The sequence below is a fragment of the Pagrus pagrus genome (genome assembly GCF_965226575.1).
Source record: "Pagrus pagrus genome assembly, chromosome: 16".
NCBI lineage: Eukaryota > Metazoa > Chordata > Actinopteri > Spariformes > Sparidae > Pagrus > Pagrus pagrus.
In genome coordinates, this window is record NC_140200.1 from 716,321 (window position 1) to 743,099 (window position 26,779).

General features: G+C 42.4%; 1 protein-coding gene across 1 annotated transcript; it reads left to right on the plus strand.

The window, feature by feature from the left end:
- The first annotated feature begins 6,171 nt into the window (after positions 1–6,171).
- Positions 6,172–25,575, plus strand: LOC311271336 (uncharacterized protein). Its single transcript, XM_084376951.1, is given in 13 exon segments — positions 6,172–6,725; positions 7,071–8,862; positions 8,965–9,138; positions 9,310–9,483; positions 9,587–9,633; positions 14,073–14,616; positions 20,240–20,490; positions 20,971–22,487; positions 22,491–22,753; positions 22,845–23,018; positions 23,418–23,591; positions 23,715–23,761; positions 24,774–25,575. Coding segments are annotated over 13 exon segments (5,970 nt in total). The 5' UTR covers positions 6,172–6,448; the 3' UTR covers positions 25,310–25,575.
- Positions 25,576–26,779: the final 1,204 nt, after the last annotated feature.

Genomic DNA, 26,779 nt, shown 5'->3' on the forward strand with positions numbered 1-26,779 from the left:
CAATGAGGAAACTACATTACACGTCAGGCGCTGCTCGCTGCACAGGCGTCAAAGCACGCGCACGTGACACGTTCAGTTGATAGGTGCGCATGCATTATGACACGATTCTACCGCCATAGTTGCGTAGCATCAGAAACTGCGACCGCACATGTGTGTGCACGTGTAACATCATTTGTCAAACAGTGACAGACAGACGTGCGCACGCTGCTTCATACGCACGCAGCTTCTTGTTACGCGTGAAATACAGTCTGCACGTAACAACGCACGCACGCACGCACGCATAACAAAATTCTCATGCATGCACACACACGTTGCTGCGCGTCTCTCTGGTTGGTTTGACATCGATTTACCGTCACACACACACACACACAGTCCTCACACACACACACACACACACACTATGAAGTATATCAATGTCAAAACAACCAGAGAGATGCGCAGCAACGGGTGTGTGCACGCATGAGAATTTTGTTATGCGTGCGTGCGTGCGTGCGTTGTTACGTGCAGACTGTATTTCACGCGTAACAAGAAGCTGCGTGCGTACGAAGCAGCGTGCGCACGTCTGTCTGTCACTGTTTGACAAATGTTGTCACGCGTTCACACACGCGTGCGGTCGCAGTTTCTGATGTGCGACCGGAAGTTGATCTGCACCGTGCGCAACACACCGCGTACGTGAACGCCTCGCGTAGTTGTTCTGTGTTCCATGTTCATCCAGTAGATGAAGCCATCGATCAATACGAGATACAGACATACAGACTTTTACATGACATGATTCATTTGTTCCATGAAGACAGAGAAAGAGTTCTGTTGCTGTTTCTTTACTTTGTTTCTCACATAAGACACAAAATCAATGACAAACATTTGTAAGTTAACCACGCCCCCCGCAGGTGGTCAGTTCATTGAGAACTGCTGGGACCGCTGGAGAGGTGCGTTAGGTTTGTGCACCTGAACAGCTGCAACACACTCCCAGGACTTTTGTTGGGAGGGGCGGGGGAAGCACGCACTTTTATCAATGATCCACCGTCCTGGTCCCACTGAGGACTCGAGCAGCAGCGTTTTTTATACATACATATATATATATATATATATATATATATATATATATATATATATATATATATATATATATATATATATAAAACAAAAAAAACACTTCTCCTCCTTCTCATTCTTCTTTTATAATTCTGGCAGCAGTGTCTGGCTCACTGCTGCCTCCCCTGGTTGACGACACTTCAATAAAATGAAAAGGCCGACTACGCGAGGCGTTCACGTACGCGGTGTGTTGCGCACGGTGCAGATCAACTTCCGGTCGCACATCAGAAACTGCGACCGCACGCGTGTGTGAACGCGTGACAACATTTGTCAAACAGTGACAGACAGACGTGCGCACGCTGCTTCGTACGCACGCAGCATCTTGTTACGCGTGACATAGTTTGCGCACGTCATTTCCGCCTACATGTGAGCGTGTGACAAAAATGTTCAATTATCTTCATGCGAGCGTTAATGCGTGCGTTCGCATAAAAACGCATGAATGTTACACGTAGTCACTACGCGTCGTGTGATTACCGGCGTGCAGCAGTCATACGCGTGAACGTGCGTGTGAACGGGGGACCATTATAAGTCAATGAGGAAACTACATTACACGTCAGGCGCTGCTCGCTGCACAGGCGTCAAAGCACGCGCGTGTGACACGTTCAGTTGATAGGTGCGCACGCATTATGACACGATTCTACCGCCATACACACACACACACAGTCCTCTCTCTCACACACACACACACACACACACACACACACACACACACACACTGTCCTCACGTTATCTCAATGTCGTCGACTTATTAAGAGAATAAAAACACTTTTGTTCTCGCAGACTTCATCAAAATAACAAATGAATCAGAAACAACACAAACACCATCTGTCTTCATTCAAATCAGTGAATTTATAAACAACAACATACAGTTTACACTGAACTGACAGCTGCACAGGTAACATTATTATTATTGTTATTATTATTGTTAGTCTGGAGCTCTGAATATTCTGCCTGCTGTCTTTATGATCAGAACAGGGCATTCATGGATCAGCAGCTGATTTAGATAAAAGCACCCTGCTTCAGGAGGACGTGCCAGGTTTTCTTTGTTCCTCTTTGTTATTGTTTTTTTCTAACTTAGCTTCTCCATTTTGTTTCCTGTGTTGCCGTAGAGACAGGTTCTCCTTTTCAGAAATAAAAGGTTTTCATCAGCAACATCCCGACTGAAATGTTTTTTTAAAGTCACTTGTAGTTATTATTTGACTTTCCAACAAGAAATATTAACAGTCACTGAAATCTGATCCCTTTAAGTTAAAATATACAATAAAGAGAGAAGGAGCTGAGTTCAGTCAAAGAGTTCGCCAACAGAACCGGATGAGAGTGAGCATCCTGTTGTTAATAGAGCAGCTCTGTAGTCCTTCAGGGAGCTGGTCTGTCGTCGGTTCTGGGTGTTGATTTGAACATGTGGGGAGTCTGGCTGATTGTTGGAGAGTTGATCCAGAGCTGATGATTCGGTTCCTTAGAACAAGTGGAGAAAGTAAAGACGGACTTCCTACCTGTGGACAGGTGTATGTAGCTTCTGTGGGAAAAGGACGGGGCCTGTTTGCTCAGGTGAGTAGAGAGAAGACACCATGTTGCTGCTGCGGGCGTGTTAGTCACAAACTAATTGAATCACTGAGAACAGGTGAGGACTGTATGTAGAATACAAACACAACAGCTGTAGAAGTTTGAAATATGACGGTTCAGAGTGATTCTTCAACTACGGTGCTTCTGTGTCTCTGGAGGAAAGATGTTATACATAAAATGATATAAGACAGATGCTGAGCTGGACTTGTTGCTGTTGACAAGTTAGTAATATTAATTGGTTACACTTCACTTGCTTCATGTTTAGCTGTGTTGGCATAATTATCAACTCATTTTTGATCATATGTAGTGTTATCATGACAAATGCACATATACAGCTGTCCATATTTTATGATAGTATGTCCCAGACTGTTGGAGGGAAACCATTAAATTAGCAAAATAAAGTGACAAAAAATCACCAAAAATTAGCAGTAATGAGCAGTAGAGTGTTCTCTGCACGATTGTTGATTTCCTCCTGTTATGAACTCTCATCGTTGTTCATAATACGGCCGATGATGGTGGTGTCGTCCTCATACTTCACAACAGAGTTCTCCTGATGTCGGGGAGTGCAGTCATGTGTGTACAGTGTGAACAGGTGGGGGCTGAGCACTCGGCCCTGGGGGGCTCCGGTGTTGAGCACTAATGAAGAGGAGGTGTGACTGCCAATCAGAACTCTCTGAGGTCTGCTTGTGAGGAATTTTTCCAATCAGCTTCATGGGTGAGATTGTACTGAATGCTGAGCTGAAGTCAACAAAATGTCAGTAACCCCCCCACAATATTTCCAAATCACTGAAAATCCCCCAGAGTTCAGTTAAATCCATCATTAAGAAATGGAAGGAATATGGCACATGTGTAAATCTGCCTAGAGCGGGCCGTCCTCACAAACTGAGTGACCGTGCACGACGGAGACTAGTGAGGGAGGCCACCAAGACATCTGACCAATCTGAAGGAGTTAAAAGCTTCAGCAGCTGAAATGGGAAAGACTCTGTATACAACAACTGTTTCACCAGTCAAAGCTTTATGAGAGAGTCACAAAGAGAAAGACACTGTTGAAGAAAGCTCATTAGATCTTAACGAGAGCTCATCCGAGGGCATGTCAGAATCAGAATTCCTTTATTTGTACCTCAAGTGGGGAAATTTCTTTGTCACAGCAGCCAAAGGACAAAAGTAAAAAATAAATATGTACATACATACCCTTTCCAAAAAATTAGAATATCATGGAAAAGCTTATTTATTTCCATAATTCCATTCAAAAAGTTAAACTTTCATAGATTACAGATTCAGGGCCCACAATTTAAACGATTTCAAGTATTTAGTTGTTTATTTGTACATAATTTGGGCTTCCAGCTCATAAAACCCACGAAAACAGGAATTTAAAAAAATTAGAATACTGTGAAGAAATCACCATTTACTTCTCAGTTTCACATCAAATCAATCAAAATATGGTAATTTCAAAACGATGTCAGTCTTCAATACTTGATTGGGAATCCCTTTGCCTTAATCACTGCCTCGATGCACCGTGGCATTGAGGCCATCAGCCTGTGGCATTGCCTGGGAGTTATGGAAGCCCAGATTTTCTTGATGCTTGCTGTCAGCTCTTCTTTGTTTTTGGGTCTGGTGCCCCTCATTTTCTTCTTGATAATACCCCATAGATTCTCAATGGGGTTTAGGTCCGGCAAGTTGGCTGGCCAGTCAAGCACTGTGATGGCATGGGCATCAAACTAGGTTTTGGTGCTTCTGGCGGTTTGGGCAGGGGCCAGGTCCTGCTGGAAGATGAAATCTGCATCTCCATACAGATCCTCAGCAGAAGGAATCATGAAGTCCTCTAAAACATTCTGGTAGACTGTTGCGGTAAATGGTAAATGGTCTGCATTTATATAGCGCTTTTCCAGTCCTCTCGGACAGCTCAAAGCGCTTTACAACACATGCCACATTCACCCATTCACACACACATTCATACACTGATGCCGGAGGCTGCCATGCAAGGCGCCAGCTGCTCATCAGGAGCAATTTGGGGTTCAGTATTTTGCTCAAGGATACTTCGACATGTATCTCGGGGGAGCTGGGATTCGAACCAGTGACCTTCCGATCACTAGATGACCCGCTCTACCTCCTGAGCTACAGCCGTGGTGACCTTGGATTTAAGAAAGCAGAGTTTACTAACACCTGCACCGGACATTGCACCCCAAGTCATGACTGACTGTGGATATTTCACACTGGACCTCAAGTAGCTTGGGTTCTGTTCCTCACCCGTCTTCCTCCAAACCCTTGGACCTTGATTCCCGAATGAAAGGCACACTTTACTTTCATCGGAAAAGAGGACCTTGGACCACTGGCCAACAGTCCAGTCCTTCTTCTCCTTGGCCCAGTTGAGACGCCTCCTACGTTGGCTCAGGCTCAGAAGTGGCTTGACCCGAGGAACCCGACAGTTGTAGCCCATCTCCCGGATGCGTCTGAATGTGGTGGTTTTTGAAGCTGTGACTCCCGCCTCATTCCACTCTTTCTGGATCTCTGCCAGATTCTTGAATCTTCTCTGTTTGATAATCGGCTGAAGCCCACGGTCATCTCTTCTGCTGGTGCGTCTTCTCCGGCCACATTTTGCCCTTCCACTCGACTTTCCATTGATATGCTTGGACACAGCACTCTGTGAACAGCCAGCCTCCTTAGCTATGAACTTTTGTGGCTTACCCATCCTATGGAGGGTATCAATGATGGTCTTCTGGCCAGTTGTCAAGTCTGCAGTCTTCCCCATATTGAACCGAACTGAGACAATTGAACCAAAGTGAAGCAATTTAATGACACCTGGGGAAACCTGTGCAGGTGCTTTGAGTTTAGTAGATGATTAGTGTGTGACACAAAATGTGGGCTGATTTCTTCACAGTATTCTAATTTTTTGAATTCCTGTTTTCGTGGGTTTTATGAGCTGGAAGCCCAAATTATGTACAAATAAACAAATAAATACTTGACATTGTTTAAATTGTGGGCCCTGAATCTATAATCTATGAAAGTTTAACTTTTTGAATGGAATTACGGAAATAAATAAACTTTTCCACGATATTCTAATTTTTTGGAAAGGGTCTGTAAGGTTCTTTGGTCTGATGAGACCAAAATGGAGCTTTTGGACTAGAGACTAGACGCTTTGTTTGACGGACATCCCATCCTCGCTGTTAAGCATGGTGGTGGCAGCATCATGCTGTGGGCCCCGGAAAGCTTGTAAAGGTAAATGGTAAAATGAATGCAGCAAAATATAGGGAAATCCCAGAGGACAACCTGATTCAGTCTGCAAGAGAACTATGACGTGGGAGGAGATTTCCGTGTTTTCCAGCAGGAGAATGACCCGAAGCATACAGCGAAAGCTACACAGAAATGGTTTAAAGACAACAAGATGAATGTTGTGCAGTGGTCAAGTCAAAGCCCAGACTTCAATCCAATAGAGAATTTGTGGCTGGACTTGAAAAGGGCTGACTTGAAGGGGGTGAATACTTCTGCAATCACTTATTTTACATAATATATTTTTAATTAATTGACATTACTTTGTAGAAATTGGTTTTCACTTTGACATTCACATGTTCTTTTGGTAAATAATTCATTTTGTATATTTTTTCTATATTGACCATGATTCCATTTATGAAAGCAATAAAAGGGGAAAACATCCAAGCAGGTGAATACTTTTGATAGACACTGTACATGTATGTACATGAGACATCATGGGGTCCCTGCTGTGTTTGTAGCCTGTGATATTTTGAAAATTACATCTAAAAACATACTTTTTTTTGTATCTCTGCAGGGAGGGTAGATGGCGACACCTGAACAGGTCCTCTGGGGAACTTTGGAGGATTTGGGAGAGGATGACTTCAAAAAATTCAAGTGGCTCCTGCAGCAGGAGGGAGTGCTGGAAGGCTTCCCAGCAATCAGAAAGAGTCGACTGGAGAAAGCAGACAGGATGGACACAGTGGATCAGATGGTGCAGACCTACTGTATAAACACCATCAAAGTGACCAGAACGGTTTTGGGGGAGATGAAACAGAATGAGCTGCGGGAGAAATTATCAAACACCGTCTCAGAACCAACAGGTAGGTCATTACAAAATGTGAAGAAATATAGATCTATATTATGTCATCTTACATCACATAACAGACTATTGTAAGGTACTTTACATGAAAATTATAACAGATATAGTAGAAATACAGATATTGATTATACCCTCCTGATATCAAAAAAGTTCCCCTTCATTGCGGCTGAGGCATTTATTTGGTTGGGTCACCCAAGGCAAAATAGGACCAGGTGAAGGGTGTTGGTTCAAGGCAAGTTAAATTAATTTAAGTTAGAAATGTGCTCAAGGATCTGGAAATGTTTTTGATGACTCACATTTACTGTGGTGTCCTCTCAGTTGTGTCATCTCATTTTTGTTTATTCAGAGATTCTCACTGAGTGCCAGCGTAAACTCAAAGCCAACCTGAAGAAGAGGTTTCAATGTGTGTTTGAGAAAATCACAAAAGCAGGAAGTTCAAAACCTCTCCATGAGATCTACACTGAGATCTATATCATGAAGGAAGAAACAGGAGAGGTCAACATGGAACATGAGGTCAGACAGATTGAAACTGCAACCTGGAAACCAGCAACACTGGAAACAGCAATCAGATGTGAAGACATCTTTAAAGCCTCACCTGGAAGTGTTGAACCGACCAGAGGAGTGCTGACACAGGGAGTGGCTGGCATCGGAAAAACAGTCTTAACACAGAAGTTCACTCTGGACTGGGCTGAAGACAAAGCCAACCAGGACATACAGTTCACATTTCCACTCACTTTCAGAGAGCTGAATGTGCTGAAAGAGAAAAAGTTCAGCTTGGCGGAGCTTGTTCATCACTTCTTCACTGAAACCAAAGAAGCAGGAATCTGCAGGTTTGAAGAGTTCCAGGTTGTGTTCATCTTTGACGGTCTGGACGAGTGTCGACTTCCTCTGGACTTCCACAACACTGAGATCCTGACTGATGTTACAGAGTCCACCTCAGTGGATGTGCTGCTGACAAACCTCATCAGGGGGAAACTGCTTCCCTCTGCTCGCCTCTGGATAACCACACGACCTGCAGCAGCCAATCAGATCCCTCGTGAGTGTGTTGACATGGTGACAGAGGTCAGAGGGTTCACTGACCCACAGAAGACGGAGTACTTCAAGAAGAGATTCAGAGATGAAGAGCAGGCCAGCAGAATCATCTCCCACATCAAGACATCACGAAGCCTCCACATCATGTGCCACATCCCAGTCTTCTGCTGGATCACTGCTACAGTTCTGGAGAACATGTTGAAGACCAGAGAGGGAGGAGAGCTGCCCAAGACCCTGACTGAGATGTACATCCACTTCCTGGTTGTTCAGTCCAAAGTGAAGAATGTCAAGTATGATGGAAAATCTGAGAGAGATTCACACTGGACTCCAGAGAGCAGGAGGATGATTGAGTCTCTGGGAAAACTGGCTTTTGAGCAGCTGCAGAAAGGAAACCTGATCTTCTATGAATCAGACCTGACAGAGTGTGGCATCGATATCAGAGCAGCCTCAGTGTACTCAGGAGTGTTCACAGAGATCTTTAAAGAGGAGAGTGGACTGTACCAGGACAAGGTGTTCTGCTTCGTCCATCTGAGTGTTCAGGAATTTCTGGCTGCTCTTCATGTCCATCTGATGTTCATCAACTCTGGAGTCAATCTGCTGGCAGAAGCAACATGGAGGTCTAAACTATTTAGAGATAAACCTAAACCTACAAATCTCTACCAGAGTGCTGTGAAGAAGGCCTTACAGAGTCCAAATGGACACCTGGACTTGTTTCTCCGCTTCCTCCTGGGTCTTTCACTGGAGACCAATCAGAATCTCTTACGAGGTCTGCTGACACAGACAGGAAGTAGTTCAGAGACCAATCAGGAAACAGTCCAGTACATCAAGAAGATGATCAGTGAGAATCAGTCTCCAGAGAGAAGCATCAATCTGTTCCACTGTCTGAATGAACTGAATGATGGTTCTCTAGTGGAGGAGATCCAACAGTACCTGAGATCAGGAAGTCTCTCCACAGATAAACTGTCTCCTGCTCAGTGGTCAGCTCTGGGCTTCATCTTACTGTCATCAGAAAAAGATCTGGACATGTTTGATCTGAAGAAATACTGTGCTTCAGAGGAGGCTCTTCTGAGGCTGCTGCCAGTGGTCAAAGCCTCCAACAAAGCTCTGTAAGTGGAATGGTATTAGATAAATATACTATATCCAAAATTCAAGTCATTCATTTGACAAAAAATAAAATTGCCTTTTTTGTCTTCATTTCTAATTCTAAGGCTGAGTGGCTGTAATCTGTCAAAGAGAAGCTGTGAAGCTCTGTCCTCAGTCCTCAGCTCCCAGTCCTCTAGTCTGAGAGAGCTGGACCTGAGTAACAACGACCTGCAGGATTCAGGAGTGAAGCTGCTGTCATCAGGACTGAAGAGTCCACACTGTGAACTGGAAACTCTCAGGTCAGGATTTATGAGATTGTTACAAAGATATCTATTTCACTGATTGCTTTACTTTGAAAGAGTGTGTGTGTGTGTCTGTGTGTTGGGGGGCGGGGGGCGGGGTGGGGGGGCGCAGGTCCTGAGTCTTTTTGTACTTGTTGCATTTGACTGAATATTGACGACTATTTCCAGACTGTCAGGCTGTCTGGTCACACAGGAAGGCTGTTCTTCTCTGGCCTCAGCACTGAGCTCCAACCCCTCCCATCTGAGAGAGCTGGACCTGAGCTACAATCACCCAGGAGACTCAGGAGTGAAGCTACTTTCTGCTGGACTGGAGGATCCAGACTGGAGACTGGACATGTTCTGGTTCTGGCTCATACACAGTTTCTCTGTTACACTAAGAAGCTTACTAAATGTCCCTGTTTTGATAATACAAAAGAACATGAACTGACTATTTTTCTTCTTCCAGGGTGGACCATGGTGGAGAACAGAGACTGACACCTGGTCTGAGAAAATGTAAGCAGTGGCACTGGAATGGGTTTTTGAGGTTGGGGGGAGGCATCCAAGTTTGGGTTATATAGTAGGCTAGGCCTTCTTTTTAATCTCGATCTTAAATCATGTCAAAGACCAAGAGCACTGTTAATAAAATAATCGTGAAAGAAAACCATCATTCTGCGATCACTCATCTGATCCACTTCCTCAATACCAATATGTGGCCATTGTTGCTGCACACCATGCTTGTTATTGTGTTCGTGGGACCGAATTTGCCCTCCTCTCCCTCAAGGAGAGGAGGAGAGAGTGAGACAGTGCCTGGACCCGGGCAAGAGGTGACCCACGACTCGATTATCATAGTTTAGATAAATGCAGTGCTGTGATGATACAGCCATTTCATACACGAGACGTACAGTATATGTAACATGGACCTATAGATGTGTAGTTAACCCAGTTTGGACCCTTTAGGAGTCAGCTGTCACTCTGTCTGTCTGTTTCAGAGAATCCAGTCTGTAGTGTCTGTAGACACTTAACTGATAAACCAGAGAATTAGAGAGTTGAAGCTATGGTCTACGATTTGAAAGATGTGTCATTATTATTAACATCATTTAGATGGTGGTTATGGTCCAATAGTACCACCTACACAATGTGAAGAGTAAAAGGAACCAAATAAATCCATTCTCTCTAGCGCCTGCAAAACTGAAAAGAAATTGACCAATAGGAGCCATCCGGTCCGGTCCGGATGGAAAATTGGATCAATTTTCCGATCCAATCACTGCTGCTCCTGCTCCTGCTCACGTCTGGTCCCGACCCACTTCCGCATTTGAAACTACAAGTGACAAGAGGTTTGTTTTGCCCTGAGCAGTTCAGCTGCCTCTGCTCGCCCCACCGACAAAGAGTCAAAGAAAGAAAGTCTGTCACTGAAAAGACACAAAGCGGAGATGTGAAACAAAGAGGGCTCAAACCTGAGTAAACATCGGGTCATCATTTGAACGGTGGCGAAAGGTCCATGAAGATATGGACCCGGTGCTGATACAGCGAGTTTCTGTTGAGCAGGTAACCTTCGTCTTTATTGTGGATGTTGTGACACAGATAACTTTCATGCCGATGCTGCGGATGACTGTGAAAGCTGCCGTTAGTTTGTTTCTGTGTTATTAGACGGTGTCTGTCTCTGCAGTGTTGTCAACACTTGTTTACTTGTTCGACGGAGACGTTAGCCTCTATGTTAGCATTGTAAGCTAACAACAAGCTAACATTGCTATCATGTTTACACCAAATCAGCCTATTTATTTGCTCGTGGCAGCTAAATGGAGCAGCAAGTAAGATGAATGAATGAAACCCCAACACGAAACGGAGGGGTTTCGGATTTCTTTCTGGATTTTTATTTTATTTGTCCGGATTTATTTCTCCATCACAACCTCTCGCCCGGTCACTACTTAACTGTTTTGCTAACCCTCCTCCAGGTCTTGTCCGTTTGTTTTCAACGAAGCCTTTGCTAAATCAATATGATGGATTATCATATATGTTAGGTTTAACACTAATAAAATACACACAAACAGACACGGACTCAGAGTTTGTCTTTCTTTGCAAAGGGGAAGTACAGGTGTCAGCACTGTGAGTCTGATCAGCAGTCTTCCAACGAGCTCTCCCCCATGCATAACTTTTATTCACAGACAACTGGGCGTGATCGTATATCATTGGTGTAACACAGCACAGAGAACAACTTGTTGAGTAACTTGTTGCTAGGTGAAAGTGGCAGATATGTAAATGTCCTGTGGTCAAGCTCTCCACAGATTTCAGCATAACAGAATAGCATAAGATTTAGCATAAGATTTAGCTAATCAAAAACTGATAATATATTTATTCACACATAATTCCAACAATATAGGCGTTACGATGTGTGTATTTGTGTGTCTTATCGATCATAAACAAGAGATTACGGTTTACGGGCACGTTTGTGTCGCGGTCTGGTGCTACTCAGACAGCAGCTGGGACACAGCTGGTCCGAGGCTCATGAAGGTTTGTTTTTCAGCCACAATGTGGAAGCAATCGTTGTGATGAAAGCTGACGGCAGCATCTGTTAGTCTCTTGGCCCTCAGTAACTTTTAGAAGTGGCTAACTTAGCTGTTGTAACTTATTACGTAGCTGTAACGTAACGTAGCTGTAACATGCTAATGACGTTACGCTAGCTTGGCTGTGGAGCTTACCTGTGGACATTGTAATGACTTACAAGATTTACGTGAGTTTCAACGTGCATTGTAATAACTTTACCTGTGAATCCAACATCGTTACTCTGCATTCAAAGCTGGGCTGTATTTGGTTTCTGCCGGCTTGTTGCTCTTGGTGCTTGTTGTGGAGGGGGTGTGTCGCGGGAGGCTCCGAGGGGAGAGCGGTACGAGCTCGGAGGGGAGGGGTGTGTGGGGGGGACGCTTTTTTCAAACCTTTCCCAGATCGTAGACCAGAGCTTTAAGTCTAGTCAACTTTATAGCCCAAAATCACAAATCAAATGGCTTCAGTGGGCTTTACGGTCTGTTCAGTCTATGACAACCTCTGTCCACTGGGCCCAGACACACCCAATCAACATCAATGAAGTAGCAGCAACTAGAGAGTGACGCACTCAGCTCGCAGTTGGTAAGAGACAGTAACAAAAACAGAGGTTAAAGAAATGCATAATCAAAAGTTAAAAGACTTTTGTATGTTGTACTTGTCAAACAGAACTGTTGTATAAACACAGCAAAAGTCTATCCAGACCACAACAGTCAAGAGTCCAACGCATCAGCAGCAGATCAAATATGTTCTTAGGCTAAAATTACCAAGACCGCATAAAGAGAAAGCATGAAACAGTAACTGTTAGCTGATGCCACACAAAACGTTACAAAGTCAACACAGTTTCCAAATCGACCCCATTATTAAAAATATATTCATCCCATTGATGTTTTCAAAGATGCACAATCCACTGGTTGCTGTTGAAAAGTTGTTACACAACATGTTGCAACCTCTTTTGTCTGTTGGAAGAAAAACCCCTCCACTGTACAATTTCCCAACTCTGAACTAATTCAGCTTCTTATTTTAGACTGCAGAACATACTGACACCAGCTAACTGCTAGCACTCTCACAAGGTGTGCTCCTGTGAGTGACATGTAAGTGTAAAGCTTCCCCTCTGATCTCTGGACAGTGATAGCCTTACATTGAATACCAATGGGAATACTGAATGGCAGATCTGCTACAGTACTAAGATCATTACAGTACATGATGTTGGGATGTAAAATCTCTGTTGGACCGACATAATGTCCAACTTTCTATGAATGAATACCTGGCTTAGATGTTACCACTTTATTACCATCACACCTGAAATTGGGGGGACGAAAATGGTCTCATTGTCTTCTCTATTCCAGCACCAGTGGGTGTAAATTTAGATCCAGTTAGATTTATGAGAACAGAACAGCACACAATCAAGTCCATTTTTCCATTCACCAAATTGACCATCCTGAATATTTACCATATCTATAGTATAGCCCTTAAGTTATATTTAAAGCAAAATTTTGTCCAAATTGGCATTTTGTGTGATGAAGCACTCATCACAGTGTCTGAGTGCACCACTGTTGCAAAGACAAATGTCTTTTACAATTTTTCAGCTGTAATGTAGATGCTAACTACAAACAAAACTAATCAAATTATGTCATAACATGTTAGAAAACTTGAATCTTGAAGTAAATGTGTTCACCGCTGTGGTCCCACCCTCTCACCGAAGCTACATAGTGCAAGAACAAGTGACAGAGACAACATTCACCCTGTTAATTGCACCATCAATTCTTGACACTCTCCCCTCTGGCAGGAGGCTGCGGTCCATCAGGGCCAAAACCTCCCGCCACATGAACAGTTTCTTCCCCTCTGCAGTTGGGATCCTTAAAAAGTCCCGGGACCCCCACCCCCACTGACACTGATACTGACACTGTCTCTTGCACTCTGGCACTCAAACCCACCACCGCCCTTGAATCTTTGCATTACAATAATGCAGAATTTGTACTTTTTTTTAAAATTTAATATCTTTTATATTTTATCTTCCGTCTTTATTTATCAGTCATCCCACACTTTTTGTCTCTGTTTGTTTGTTTATATTGTATATATTATAGTCACTGTTTGTTTATTGTTGATTGTCGTCTTTGGCACTAATGAGAGACGTGATTACATACACATCTCTTTCTCTTTGTTGTCACTTCTGTCTGTCTTGTTTTCATGTTGTCTATTTATTGTTTATTGTATGGCACACTCACCTTCAAGACCAAAACAAATTCCTTGTATGTGAAAACCTACTTGGCAATAAACCTCTTTCTGATTCTGATCATAATTACTTTGAAGCTGCTGATCTATAACTTCATAAAAATGAAAAACATTAATAAATTAAAAAGAGTATTGTATTAGCTGATAACCTGCTGCTGTGTTGTGTCTTTTCTCTCCATCAGATGTCTGTGAACTCACAGTGGACACAAACACAGTGAACAGAAAACTCAAACTGTCTGAGAACAACAGGAAGGTGGCACACGTGAGAAAGAAGGGGCCATATCCTGATCATCCAGAGAGATTTGACCCCTGGCCTCAACTGCTGTGTAGAACTGGTCTGACTGGTCGCTGTTACTGGGAGGTAGAGTGGAGAGGAGAGGTTGATGTAGCAGTAACTTATAGAGGAATCAGAAGGAGAGGATTCAGTAAAGACTGTTTGTTTGGAGGGAATGATCACTCCTGGAGTCTGAAGTGCTCTGATAGTGATGGTTATTCTGTCTGGTACAATAACAGACAAACAGTCCTCCCTCTCTCCTCCTCCTCCTCCTCTGGTAGAGTAGCAGTGTATGTGGACTGTCCTGCTGGCACTTTGTGCTTCTACAAAGTCTCCTCTGATTCACTGATCCACCTCCACACCTTCAACACCACCTTCACTGAACCTCTTTATGCCGGGTTTGGGTTTGGGTTCATCTGGACAACTGACTCCTCAGTGTCTCTGTGTTCAATGTAAGAGGAAGAGTCTCCTGCTGTGTACAGAAATACTCACAGTATAACCAGCTGCTAACTGTACCCTGTGTACTATGACACATAAAAACATACACTGATGATATAACTATTTCTATCTGCTCACTTAAGTTTTAATGCCTGTTGTAAAAGAGCATGATTCATTGTTAAACTGGGGAGATTGTAGTAACTGAGCAAAGTTTAATTATTATGCACTGTTCACTATTGTTGAAGAACACTGACACTGTATAATGAATGTCATCTAATTATTGAGCTAAACAAATCTCGTGGATGAGAAACCTATTGTAGCAAACTAAGAAAGATCAGAATCAGGATCAGAATCAGAAATACTTTATTATCCCTGATGGGAAATTGTTTATTTTATTTATTGTTAAATGAACTGTTCACCACAGGGTATGATTATGTGGAGAACTTGTTGCCCTGCTAAGAACAGTACTAGTAGACCTGGCTGGCTCGCCAACATTTATTTGGCAGGGTTCCACTTCCTGGTAAGCAATCTAAGCCGAGCCCTGTTAATGAAAATGTCTCTCCATTAACTGTGTGCAAGAAGACAACTGGTACCAAGGTAAATCAGAGATCAGCGAGGTTTCAAGGATCCTTTATTGCAGGATTTATTAGGGGTGTAACAATACATGTATTTGTATTGAAGCGTTTCGGTACAAGACGTTCGGTTCGGTACAGAGCTGTGCAGGGGTGAGTTTCCAGAACGGAAGTTGCGTGTGTTTATTTTCTGCCTGCAGCTACACGTGCAGCCCGTTTACATTATGGCTAATGCTAGCGCGAAACCAGAGCTTGAAGACCCTCCCTTGTCGCTTAAGTCTCCTGCTTGCAACGGAGTAAGACGAGTCCGGAACAGCGCAGTTCCGCCGAACAGCTGGAGATTCCCGTGATAATTACATAATCACACACGACTGCTGTTATACGTGTTATAAACACAACAACACGAAGTGTTCCCGACTGAAGGATTAGAAGAAGAGCGTGTATTTGTCTCTTTTTTAAGTTTTTTGTGCTTGTATTAACGCGGAGTGTTTTATTTTGAAAATCAACCGGATGTGTTGTTGTTGTTTCGTGTCAGACTTCCTGCTGAATCTCTGCGTTGTGCCGCGGCACTTGAAACGGCACCACCCGAGTGTGAATATCACTCTACAAGAAAGAAAATGACCTCAGTGCGAACGCCGCTGACTTTGGCAATCGAGCAGCGTCTCCCTGCAACTCAGCCCGTATGAACAACACACCAGCGCACACCTGGCAGAGCGACTTAAAGAGACAGTGACAATAATGTATTTAACTCTTTACCAGGCAGCACTTTACAACAGTATTCTATTTTTTTATTTTATTTTCATATTTTGTATAATGTTACAATAAATTGTTGGTTTACAGAAGTTCCGAATAAACAACAAGCAAATTTATGTTTTGCATTTTGTTCCCGTACTGTACCGAACATGAACCGAACCGTGACCTCAAAACCGAGGTACGTATCGAACCATGATTTTTGTGTATTGTTACACCCCTCGGACTTATCAAAGTCCAGACTGCAAGTCATTTCCATGGATCAATTAATTTTAGTGATGTTGAATACACAATATAGCTCGAGATCATTTACAGCAGTCTGGTCCATGGATGAATGTGGTTTTAGTGTGGCTTATGTCCCCGTCGTTGATATTGTGGGGACTTTAACTACTGAAGAGAGTAGTGAAGTGTTATGACTGCTGAGTTCATGCATGTTACACCTCAGAATTTGCTGTCAGCTTGTAAGTCATAGATAAATAATGTGTCTCATTATACAGTACACAGTTTCTACAACTACTGTAAATAAAGTTGGAGAATATGTTTGAGTTGAAATCATGGAAGACTCTCCGCCACACTGATTTAATATAAAACTGTGCTGAGCTGTTCTGCCATGCGTCGGTGTTGTTTATCTCCATAAATGCGTCTCTGGTTCCCTCCTCTGCTGTCTTTCTGTGCCAGAGATTGACACACTCAGGGGGACTTCACGGTGCATTCAGGAGCGCATCTTAAACTCTGAAATCTACATTACTTCGTACAGCAAGGGATATGTGTGCTGACAGGGACGTCATGGTGCACTCATTGCTCCTCATAAAAATGTAAATGACAGTTGTTAAGGCACAAAAGTCTAAGTCTAACAATAGCACAGCCATCAGTGCTGAAAAAACCTTTTAAATCTAAAATTGAAACAAAAAGTGACCTTAACATTTAAAGTCACATCAAATCGTGATACCTCTACATCCAGTACTGATTAATATCACCTGCCAGGATGATAAAACCTTCTGCCATGGTAGAAATAATATAATTTAATTCAACAAAGTAAACAGGGTACATTAGGAACATTAGGTACAAAGCCATGACAAAGATTCATTTTAACCCAGACAATATGGTTTCATCACAAATTGTTGACAGTTTTTTTTTTATTTCTTAAGATGCTCACATATCTTGTCTACATGATGATGAACTCTGCAGCTTTTTTTGTGACGTGTTGTGTTTTTGTTTCGCACATGCATTAAATTCAGTCTCTCAAAACCTGTTAAATTTCCTGGAAATTTAAAATGATCTTAAAGCACTCATCCCAGTCACACCCAGAGTAAATTCAAAGCTGGAGTACAAACATGGTCTCTTTAAATGCTTCTGTCATTGATCTATAGGAGTTTGAACACACTTAAATATTTTCCATTCTTGCCTGAATTTTTTTAAACAAAAAATAAGCCTGCAGATTACCTACTGCCTCTGTTAGCTGAAAAACACAATCATAGTTCTTTATATCCCCATTCACACTAACTTATAATGCATAACACCATAAAAACTTGCAAGTTTAGGCCTTTGAAAACCCATTGAAACCATATATTGCAAGGTTTGAAATTTCACTGGCTACAGGATCACAGCAGTTCATGAATTGTTTCGGGATGACATCCAGCGTTTACATCCAGTATGTAGTTAAGTTTAGGCAACAAAAACACTTTGGTTAGATTAAGAAAATATATTTACAGTTTGTGAAGCAGTTACGACATTTTCATTTTGGTTAAGGCAGGGAGAATCAGAATCATCATACCAGTTCTTGAAATAGTGACCTTTGCCATGTAAGCTACATGATTCTTTCAAATACAATTTTTGTCACTACTTCACAATGCAAAATACCAGAGCCCTGGAACTAGCTCACCTAAACATAGCCCAGTCTAAAATACAGTATGTCATTTCAGACAAATACACAAGATCAATATGTTCATAAAAAGAGATAAAATGTTTTGTTAAAATCTGTTCTTTGAGTGTTTAATATAGTTAATGGTGTATGAACTTGCTCATCATCATTTTGTCATTTAACTAAATTAATTATTTGCATTAAAAGTACTGTGTTTGTGTCGTATTTACATTTAATTAAGGTAATTTATTTCATTAAGGTGTGTTTTAAGTTGGAAAGGGAATATTAGGTTAAAACATAATTCTTAGTGGGATTTGAAACCAGTAATTCATATATTTGTGATCAAACTGCTGCTCCTCCATTATATGTGTCTGAACTGAGCTGATCTTTGGCTCATTAGATGGTTAGTTAGCACCATCACGTGGACAGATAGTAGAACTACATCATCTGATGTGTGATTTCTCTGATACTGACTGGCTCTGACGTCACTCTGATGTTTTTTCAGACTTGGACTCTGAGGGTGTGACGGTGTCCTCAGATCAGATGCACACAGACACCAGGACTGACGAGGAGGAAATAAGCAGCTTCTTCTCTCCCAGTGTTTCCTCCACACATGAAGCTGGAAACTGTCCTGAGGTGAGTTCAGTAGGTGAGAATCCTACCAAAAAAAATCTGGACATGTTTGATCATCACCATCATTTTTGTCTGTGCCGTGTATTTGTTGCACGTATAAATATTCTGGAGGTTCAAGAGTTCAAAATATCATCTTACCAGCACTGACATAGACTTGCTTTCCTGTTAATAATAACCTTTATTTAATCAGGATCGAATTCACACTGCTTATGAAGTTCACAAAGTTCATGTCTCAAGAATCAGATGACAGTGTGGTTTCTGTTCTCATGTCAGTCATCACGTAAACCAACAACCAGGATGTTCATCTACACACTGAGGAAGTTAAACTCTGCTATGGTTTAATAACTATATATGGACAGAGCTTCTCACATCTTAGAAGCGCATGAGCCTTTAATACAACAGTTCCCATGAAGTAGAGTCAGCTCACTAAACTAACTGGCTTCTGATTTAAAATGGGGGGGTTTCAACAGATAATATTTGAGTTGTTATTCCAAAATTTCAACATTTTGGATTCAGTTTATTTTACCAGGATAATCCACTGTGTATCAATACTGTGTGCATGCAGTTAGGTGTGAGCAACAGAAAGTGAGGTTGGCAGGTATGAAATGAGTGCAGGAGTTTATGGATGAGGCTGTTTGAGTCTGGCTCAGGGAGAAGTGAACTAAATACAAGATCAAAAATCCAAAATCAGACGAGACCATAACATCAAAAAAGATACAAGAAACAATATACAAAGTAGGGGGAATAATGTGTAATGTTGTAAAACAACCAAAATGTCTGCCATGGTGTCATACAGCCTTTATTTGACTCCATCTAGTGGTCAATGTTGAGACCTGTGTTCTCGACTCAGGTAAGTATCTGAAAATAGAATACACTTAAAACATTAAGCCACTATGTGGATTGAAAATATTTCATATTCACTTAGACCTTTTAGATTAACAACAAATGTGTCAGGTCAAAAGACACCCCCTTTTGCAGTAAATTTCAATTTCCCATTCAGCTCTAAATGTCGTTTTGTAGGGGCTGGTTCTCTCCAGCTGCAAGGGCAGTAGAGACTCTGTTGCACCTTCTTGGTCGGGGATGTACAGTTGCGTGACAAGCTGTGGTCATCGGCAATGTGCATACCCAGAAACTTGGTGCTCCTGACTTGCTCCACAGGGTGATAGGTAGCATGGACCTTCCTGAAATCAACTGTCGAGTTAAGGAAGCCAGCTTACAACACAGACAAAAGGCAGGATTAGAACAAGCTGGTTGTGGCGCTAGCCGACTCAGGACAGGCAGGCTGTTGGCTCACGAACCCGAGTCTAATCGACTGGAGCAAGCACAGTCCCTTGCAGGCTGAGGTGGAGATTGGAAGTTAGCAGGTTGAATGCTATCAGGCTGGAAACTAGCTGGTTGGGAAGCAGGCTTAGAAGGTTGAGGAAGTCCTCAGCTCATACAGATAAAGAATTCATCAGCCTTAGGGCTTAGAGGACACTTGCCTACAAGCCACAGTCAGAGCTCCTTCTCTGTATTCACTGCTAGTGGCCCTTTTCCGACAAGAATTGATGCACAGGAGACAAGACAAATCACTCAGTTAATCCTCAAAAAGTCTGTCTGCTGGGTCCATGACTGGCCAGATTGTACATACACAGCCAGAACTAGCAGTGTAAGAGAGTACAGAGAATAGACTCCAAAGTAGAAGACTAAGGCAAATATTGTGCAGTTCAGTGACTTACTAACATCAACTGAGGTACATATTCTTTATAATTATGACAGACAGATTGTTCTGAGATACTAACTTTCTTCTGGTTCTCTCTCTTATCTTCTGTATCTTGACAGGGAGAACAGATGGCGACACCTACACTGGACATCTTGGATATATTGGAGGATTTGGGAGAGGACGACTTTAAAAAAATTCAAATGGCTCCTGCAGCAGTCAGAGGTCCTGGAAGGCTTCCCAACAATCAAAAAGTGTCAACTGGAGAATGCAGACAAGATGAACACAGTGGATCAGATGGTGCAGGCCTACAGTACAAACACCATTAAAGTGACCAGAATGGTTTTGGGGAAAATTAATCAGAATGATCGAGGTGAGAAATTGTTAAACAGCATCTCAGAACCTTTAGCCACACGTCATTAAAAAAGGATGCGACAGAGTAGTAAGTTGCATATTATACAATCATGCATCTTAACAATATGATAATTCAATGATAACAAATACAGTAGAAATACAGATGTTGTTTTTTTTCTTTTGTAAATCTGAATTAAATCGCGAGTGTGTACTAGTGTGGTGTTAAGTAGGGGTTGGGGCCATGGTGTACTGAAGGCAGACTACACATCAACACAGTTCTACAGCCCTTCAGTCTTTGAAAAACTTGCAGCTATTTTCATCTTAGACAATACTCAAGCAATATATACATATCCTTAAGATACAGATTGTGTCTGGCAACAAGATACTGTGTCTTAATCTGGGAAATTTACAGCTAAAAGTGCAGATCCGGAAATGTTTTGATGACTCACATTTACTGTGGTATCCCCTCCTTCCTGTCATCTCCTTTTTGTTCATTCAGAGATTCTTTCTGAGTGCCAGGGTAAACTCAAAATCAACCTGAAGAAGAGGTTTCAACGTGTCTTCGAAAAAATCACAAAAGCAGGAAGTTCGATACCGCTAAATGAGATCTACACTGAGATCTATATCTTGATGGAAGAAACAGGAGAGGTCAACATGGAACATGAGCTCAGACAGCGTGAAACAACATGGAAACCAGCAACACAAGAAACAAAAATCAACTGTAAAGACATCTTTAAAGCTTCACCTGGAGGAGATGAACCAATCAGAACAGTGATGACACAGGGAGTGGCTGGCATTGGGAAAACAGTCTTAACACAGAAGTTCACTCTGGACTGGGCTGAAGACAAAGCCAACCAGGACATACAGTTCACATTTCCACTCACTTTCAGAGAGCTGAATGTGCTGAAAGAGAAAAAGTTCAGCTTGGTGGAGCTTGTTCATCACTTCTTAACTGAAACCAAAGAAGCAGGAATCTGCAGGTTTGAAGAGTTCCAGGTTGTGTTCATCTTTGACGGTCTGGATGAGTGTCGACTTCCTCTGGACTTCCACAATACTGAGATCCTGACGGATGTTACAGAGTCCACCTCAGTGGATGTGCTGCTGACAAACCTCATCAGGGGAAAACTGCTTCCCTCTGCTCGCCTCTGGATAACCACACGACCTGCAGCAGCCAATCAGATCCCTCGTGAGTGTGTTGACATGGTGACAGAGGTCAGAGGGTTCACTGACCCACAGAAGGAGGAGTACTTCAGGAAGAGATTCAGAGATGAGGAGCAGGCCAGCAGAATCATCTCCCACATCAAGACATCACGAAGCGTCCACATCATGTGCCACATCCCAGTCTTCTGCTGGATCACTGCTACAGTTCTGGAGAATGTGTTGAAGACCAAAGAGGGAGGAGAGCTGCCCAAGACCCTGACTGAGATGTACATCCACTTCCTGGTTGTTCAGTCCAAAGTGAAGAATGTCAAGTATGATGGAAAATCTGAGAGAGATTCACACTGGACTCCAGAGAGCAGGAGGATGATTGAGTCTCTGGGAAAACTGGCTTTTGAGCAGCTGCAGAAAGGAAACCTGATCTTCTGTGAATCAGACCTGACAGAGTGTGACATCGATATCACAGCAGCCTCAGTGTACTCAGGAGTGTTCACAGAGATCTTTAAAGAGGAGAGTGGACTGTACCAGGACAAGGTGTTCTGCTTCGTCCATCTGAGTGTTCAGGAGTTTCTGGCTGCTCTTCATGTCCATCTGACATTCATCAACTCTGGAGTCAATCTGCTGGCAGAAGCAACATGGTGGTCTAAACTATTTAGAAATAAACTTACAAATCTCTACCAGAGTGCTGTGGACAAGGCCTTACAGAGTTCAAATGGACACCTGGACCTGTTCCTCCGCTTCCTCCTAGGTCTTTCACTGGAGACCAATCAGAATCTCCTACGAGGTCTGCTGACAGAGACCAGAAGTAGCTCAGAGACTAATCAGGAAACAGTTCAGTACATCAAGAAGAAGATTAGTTAGAATCAGTCTCCAGAGAGAAGCATCAATCTGTTCCACTGTCTGAATGAACTGAATGATGGTTCTCTAGTGGAGGAGATCCAACAGTACCTGAGTTCAGGAAGTCTCTCCACAGATGAACTGTCTCCTGCTCAGTGGTCAGCTCTGGTCTTCATCTTACTGTCATCAGAAAAAGATCTGGACGTGTTTGACCTGAGGAAATACTCTGCTTCAGAGGAGGCTCTTCTGAGGCTGCTGCCAGTGGTCAAAGCCTCCAACAAAGCTCTGTAGGTGGATGCATCATTGGCAGTCCATGAGTCTGTATTACCAAATATGTTTAAAAAGATTTGTGTGTGTTCATTTCTGATTCTTTTTCAGACTTAGTGACTGTAACCTCTCACAGAGAAGCTGTGAAGCTCTGTCCTCAGTTCTCAGTTCCCAGTCCTCTAGTCTGAGAGAGCTGGACCTGAGTAACAATGACCTGCAGGATTCAGGAGTGAAGCAGCTGTCATCAGGACTGGAAAGTTCACACTGTAAACTGGAAACTATCAGGTTGGGATTCAGCTGTTTGTTATGATCTGACCTTTTTATTTTACACTTGCATTAGTGTTGATGAAGAGACATGACATCTGGAGGATTACCTTCTGAAAAATGGCGTAAGAAAAAAACAAAGAAATGATCATTGCACACTCATAACTTTGGATAATAGTTGCTAGCTCAAATATATGAATTGGTGCTAGGAGTCTGTGGCTTTTGTATTAATTTTTTGATGTATGTGTGTACGATGTCTGCAATCCAGCACTTTACAATTTGTCGTTCGGTTCTTGTACCCCAAACATTCTTGAACTTCTGCAGCCAGTAAATCAAAACCTTTTAAATGAACAAAAACAATAACAACTCAAGTCATCTGATAATATTGATATTATTTGACTTTGAATGTATTCATTCAAGGCTGTCCGGCTGTCTGATCACAGAGGAAGGCTGTGCTGCTCTTGCTTCGGCTCTGAACTCTAACCCCTCCCATTTGAGAGAGCTGGACTTGAGCTACAATCATCCTGGAGACTCAGGAGTGAAGCTTGTGTCTACTATACTGCACGATCCAGACTGGAGACTGAAAACGCTTTTGTATGAAAAGTCACACAACATTTCTGTTGTCGTTTGTTAAATCACTAACAGTGAAGCTTATTAAATGTTTCTGTTTTTATAATACAAGAGAACTTGCTCGATTGACTTTGTTTCCACTTCCAGGGTCGACCATGGTGGAAAACAGAGACTGAAACCTGGTCTGCAGAAGTGTGAGTGTGGATTTAGGGTTGATATACACTGATCAGGCATAACATTATGACCAGCCGCCTAATATTGTGAAGGTTCCCCTTGTGCAGCCAAAACAGCTCTGACCTGTCAAGACATGGATTTAAGACCTCTGAGGGTGTCCTGTGGTGTCTGGCACCAGGGCGTTTTATAGTGGATCCTCTGGATCCTGTATGTTGGGGGATGCTCGATCAGATTGGGATCTGGGGAATTTGGAGGCCCAGTCAACACTTTGGGCCCTTTAGTGTGTTCCTAGAGCTGTTCCTGAGCAGTGTTTGCAGTGTGTCAGGGCATATTGTCCTGCTGGGGGGCCACTGCCATCAGGTAGATGATAGGTGATGAGGGGGTGTACTTGGTCCACAACAGTGTTTGGATGGGTGGTGCATGTCAAGTGGCATTCACATGAATGCCAGCACCCAAGGTTTCCCAGCAGAACATCACATTGTGATGAGATGATCAATGTTATTCACGTCACCTGTCAGTGGTTTTAATGTTGTGGCTGATCGGTGTATGTAACTATATGTAAACAGCACACAATCAAGGAAATGTTTTAAAATGTTCATAATTGTGGAATTTACCCATTAAAATCCCACGGGCAACAGATTACTCAGCAAATGTGGCATTCTGAAGATTTACAATAAATATGGGTTATACAATAGTTTTTTAGTGGTACATTTACGGCATTTAGCAGATGCTTTTGTCCAAAGTGATTTACAGTAATACATACATACACTGATGGCCGTGGCTACCATGCAATGTGCCGACCAGCATATCAGGTTCAGTATCTTGCCCAAGGATACTTCGACATGCAGACCAGGGGAATCGAACCAGCAACCTTTCGATAACAGGACGCTGGCTCTACCCCTGAGCCACAGCCTTAGTGTCCAATTAATCTATAACTTAATAAAAATAAAAAATAAAACATATCAGTAAATAGAGAAAAAGTTGTATTAGCTGATAACCTGCTGCCGTGTTGTGTCTTTTTCTCTCCATCAGATTTCTGTGAACTCACAGTGGACACAAACACAGTGAACCGACGTCTCAAACTGTCTGACGACAACAAGAAGGTGACAGTGGTGACAGAGCAGCAGCCATATCCTGATCATCCAGAGAGATTTGACTACTACTGGCAGCTACTGTGTAGGAACGGTCTGACTGGTCGCTGTTACTGGGAGGTCGAATGGAGAGGAGAGGTTTATATAACAGTGACATACAGAGGAATCAGAAGGAAAGGAAGCAGTTATGACTGCTTGTTTGGATTGAATGATCAGTCCTGGAGTCTGAAGTGCTCTGATGATGAAGAGTATTTCTGTGTCTGGCACAATAACAGAAAAACAGTCCTCCCTCTCTCCTCCTCTGACTCTGGTAGAGTAGCAGTGTATGTGGACTGTCCTGCTGGCACTCTGTCCTTCTACAGAGTCTCCTCTGACTCACTGATCCACCTCCACACCTTCAACACCACAGTCACTGAACCTCTTTATCCTGGGTTTGGGTTCTGGTCTGGTTCCTCAGTGACTCTGTGTTCAGTGTAGGAGGAAGAGTCTCGTCCTGTGTACAGAAACACTCTTAATATTAACAGCAGCTGAAATAGCAATGTTCCCTGTGCACCATCAAACACAAACAAATGACAGTGATACCATTACTATTTATATCCTGTCAATTTAGTTTTTGTTTCTGTTGTGAAAGAGCATGATTCATTGTAAAACTGGGTGGATTCTTTGCTCGTGGTAACTGAACATGGTTTTATTATTGTGCACTATTCACTATTGTTCAAGACTACTGACACTGTCACTTAGCTGGTGTGACCTCACAATCTCTGTGTGGGAACATTTAGTTATATAATATTGTATGTCAAATTACAGTGTTAAACAAATCTTGTGCATGAAGAACCTGTTTTAGCAAACTAAGAAAGACCTGTTCATTGTAGGGTATGCTTTTTTTATACATAGAGGAGAACATGCTGACCTGCTATGAACAGTACCACACCCTGATATGGCAATGAATGTTTTACAACTTGGTATTGTAAAAAGCTTCACCCTTGTTATTTTAAAAATGGACTCACGTCTCACTACCATTAGAAAAAAGGGATACATATTAACCCTATGTGTGTGATTAACAGGAAAAGGGGAGTGCAGTAATAGGATGGTGAGAGCACCCGGTGTGTCCTTGAAATTATCCAAAACTGGCCTCAAGCAGATATCCAGGGAAAGGTATAACAATGTCAAACTGATGTGAGACTCATGGCTGAGCTTTAGCATGTAGACAGGATAGATGGTTGGTGTTCTATTGGCAACCAGATCTGGGAAAATAACACCCATAACAACTAATAATTTCCATGAAAACGTAAAACTGTGTGCAAAAAATGGGTTCAGTGTGGCACTGGATGGCTCTAAATGACTGTATCAAAGATCATCTATTGATTTTGTAGCTTCAGTTGATCTTGATACATCTCAGTTTGTTGCGAAGACAATAAACCTGCAGTGAACTGAAAATCATTTCCTCTAAATCAAGATGCATGTCAATGAGATAATAATAAACCTGGCTGGCCTGCCAAAACTAATTTGGCGAGCTAGCTAGGAAAAACCTACACTCTAGAGGAAATAATCAGAGCAGAGAGGGGTCTTAAGTTCATGGCAGTCATAAGACATGTGTGACACAATAATTATATTTGACATACAGTATTGCATCTAAAAGTCCCCCAAGTGGCCAGCAGATGGTAGCAGCAATGATCAAATGTTTTGTTTGAAATTCAATTAGAAAAAGTTTGAACATGTCAGTGTGAGATCCAAGAGCACTTATCTTCAAACTAACTGTATTCATCTTGAAGTTTCCATGTGTTTTCTCTGCAGCTGAGAACGTGTTCAGTACGTATTTTTAATGTAAAGGTGATGATTATTTCTTTATGTGTGTTAACATTTTTGTATCTCTTCATGTATAGCAGGGTTTCAAATCCTGGAAAGCGATCGAAATGTCCTTGCGAACAGATGTTTGGTCTAACCTGC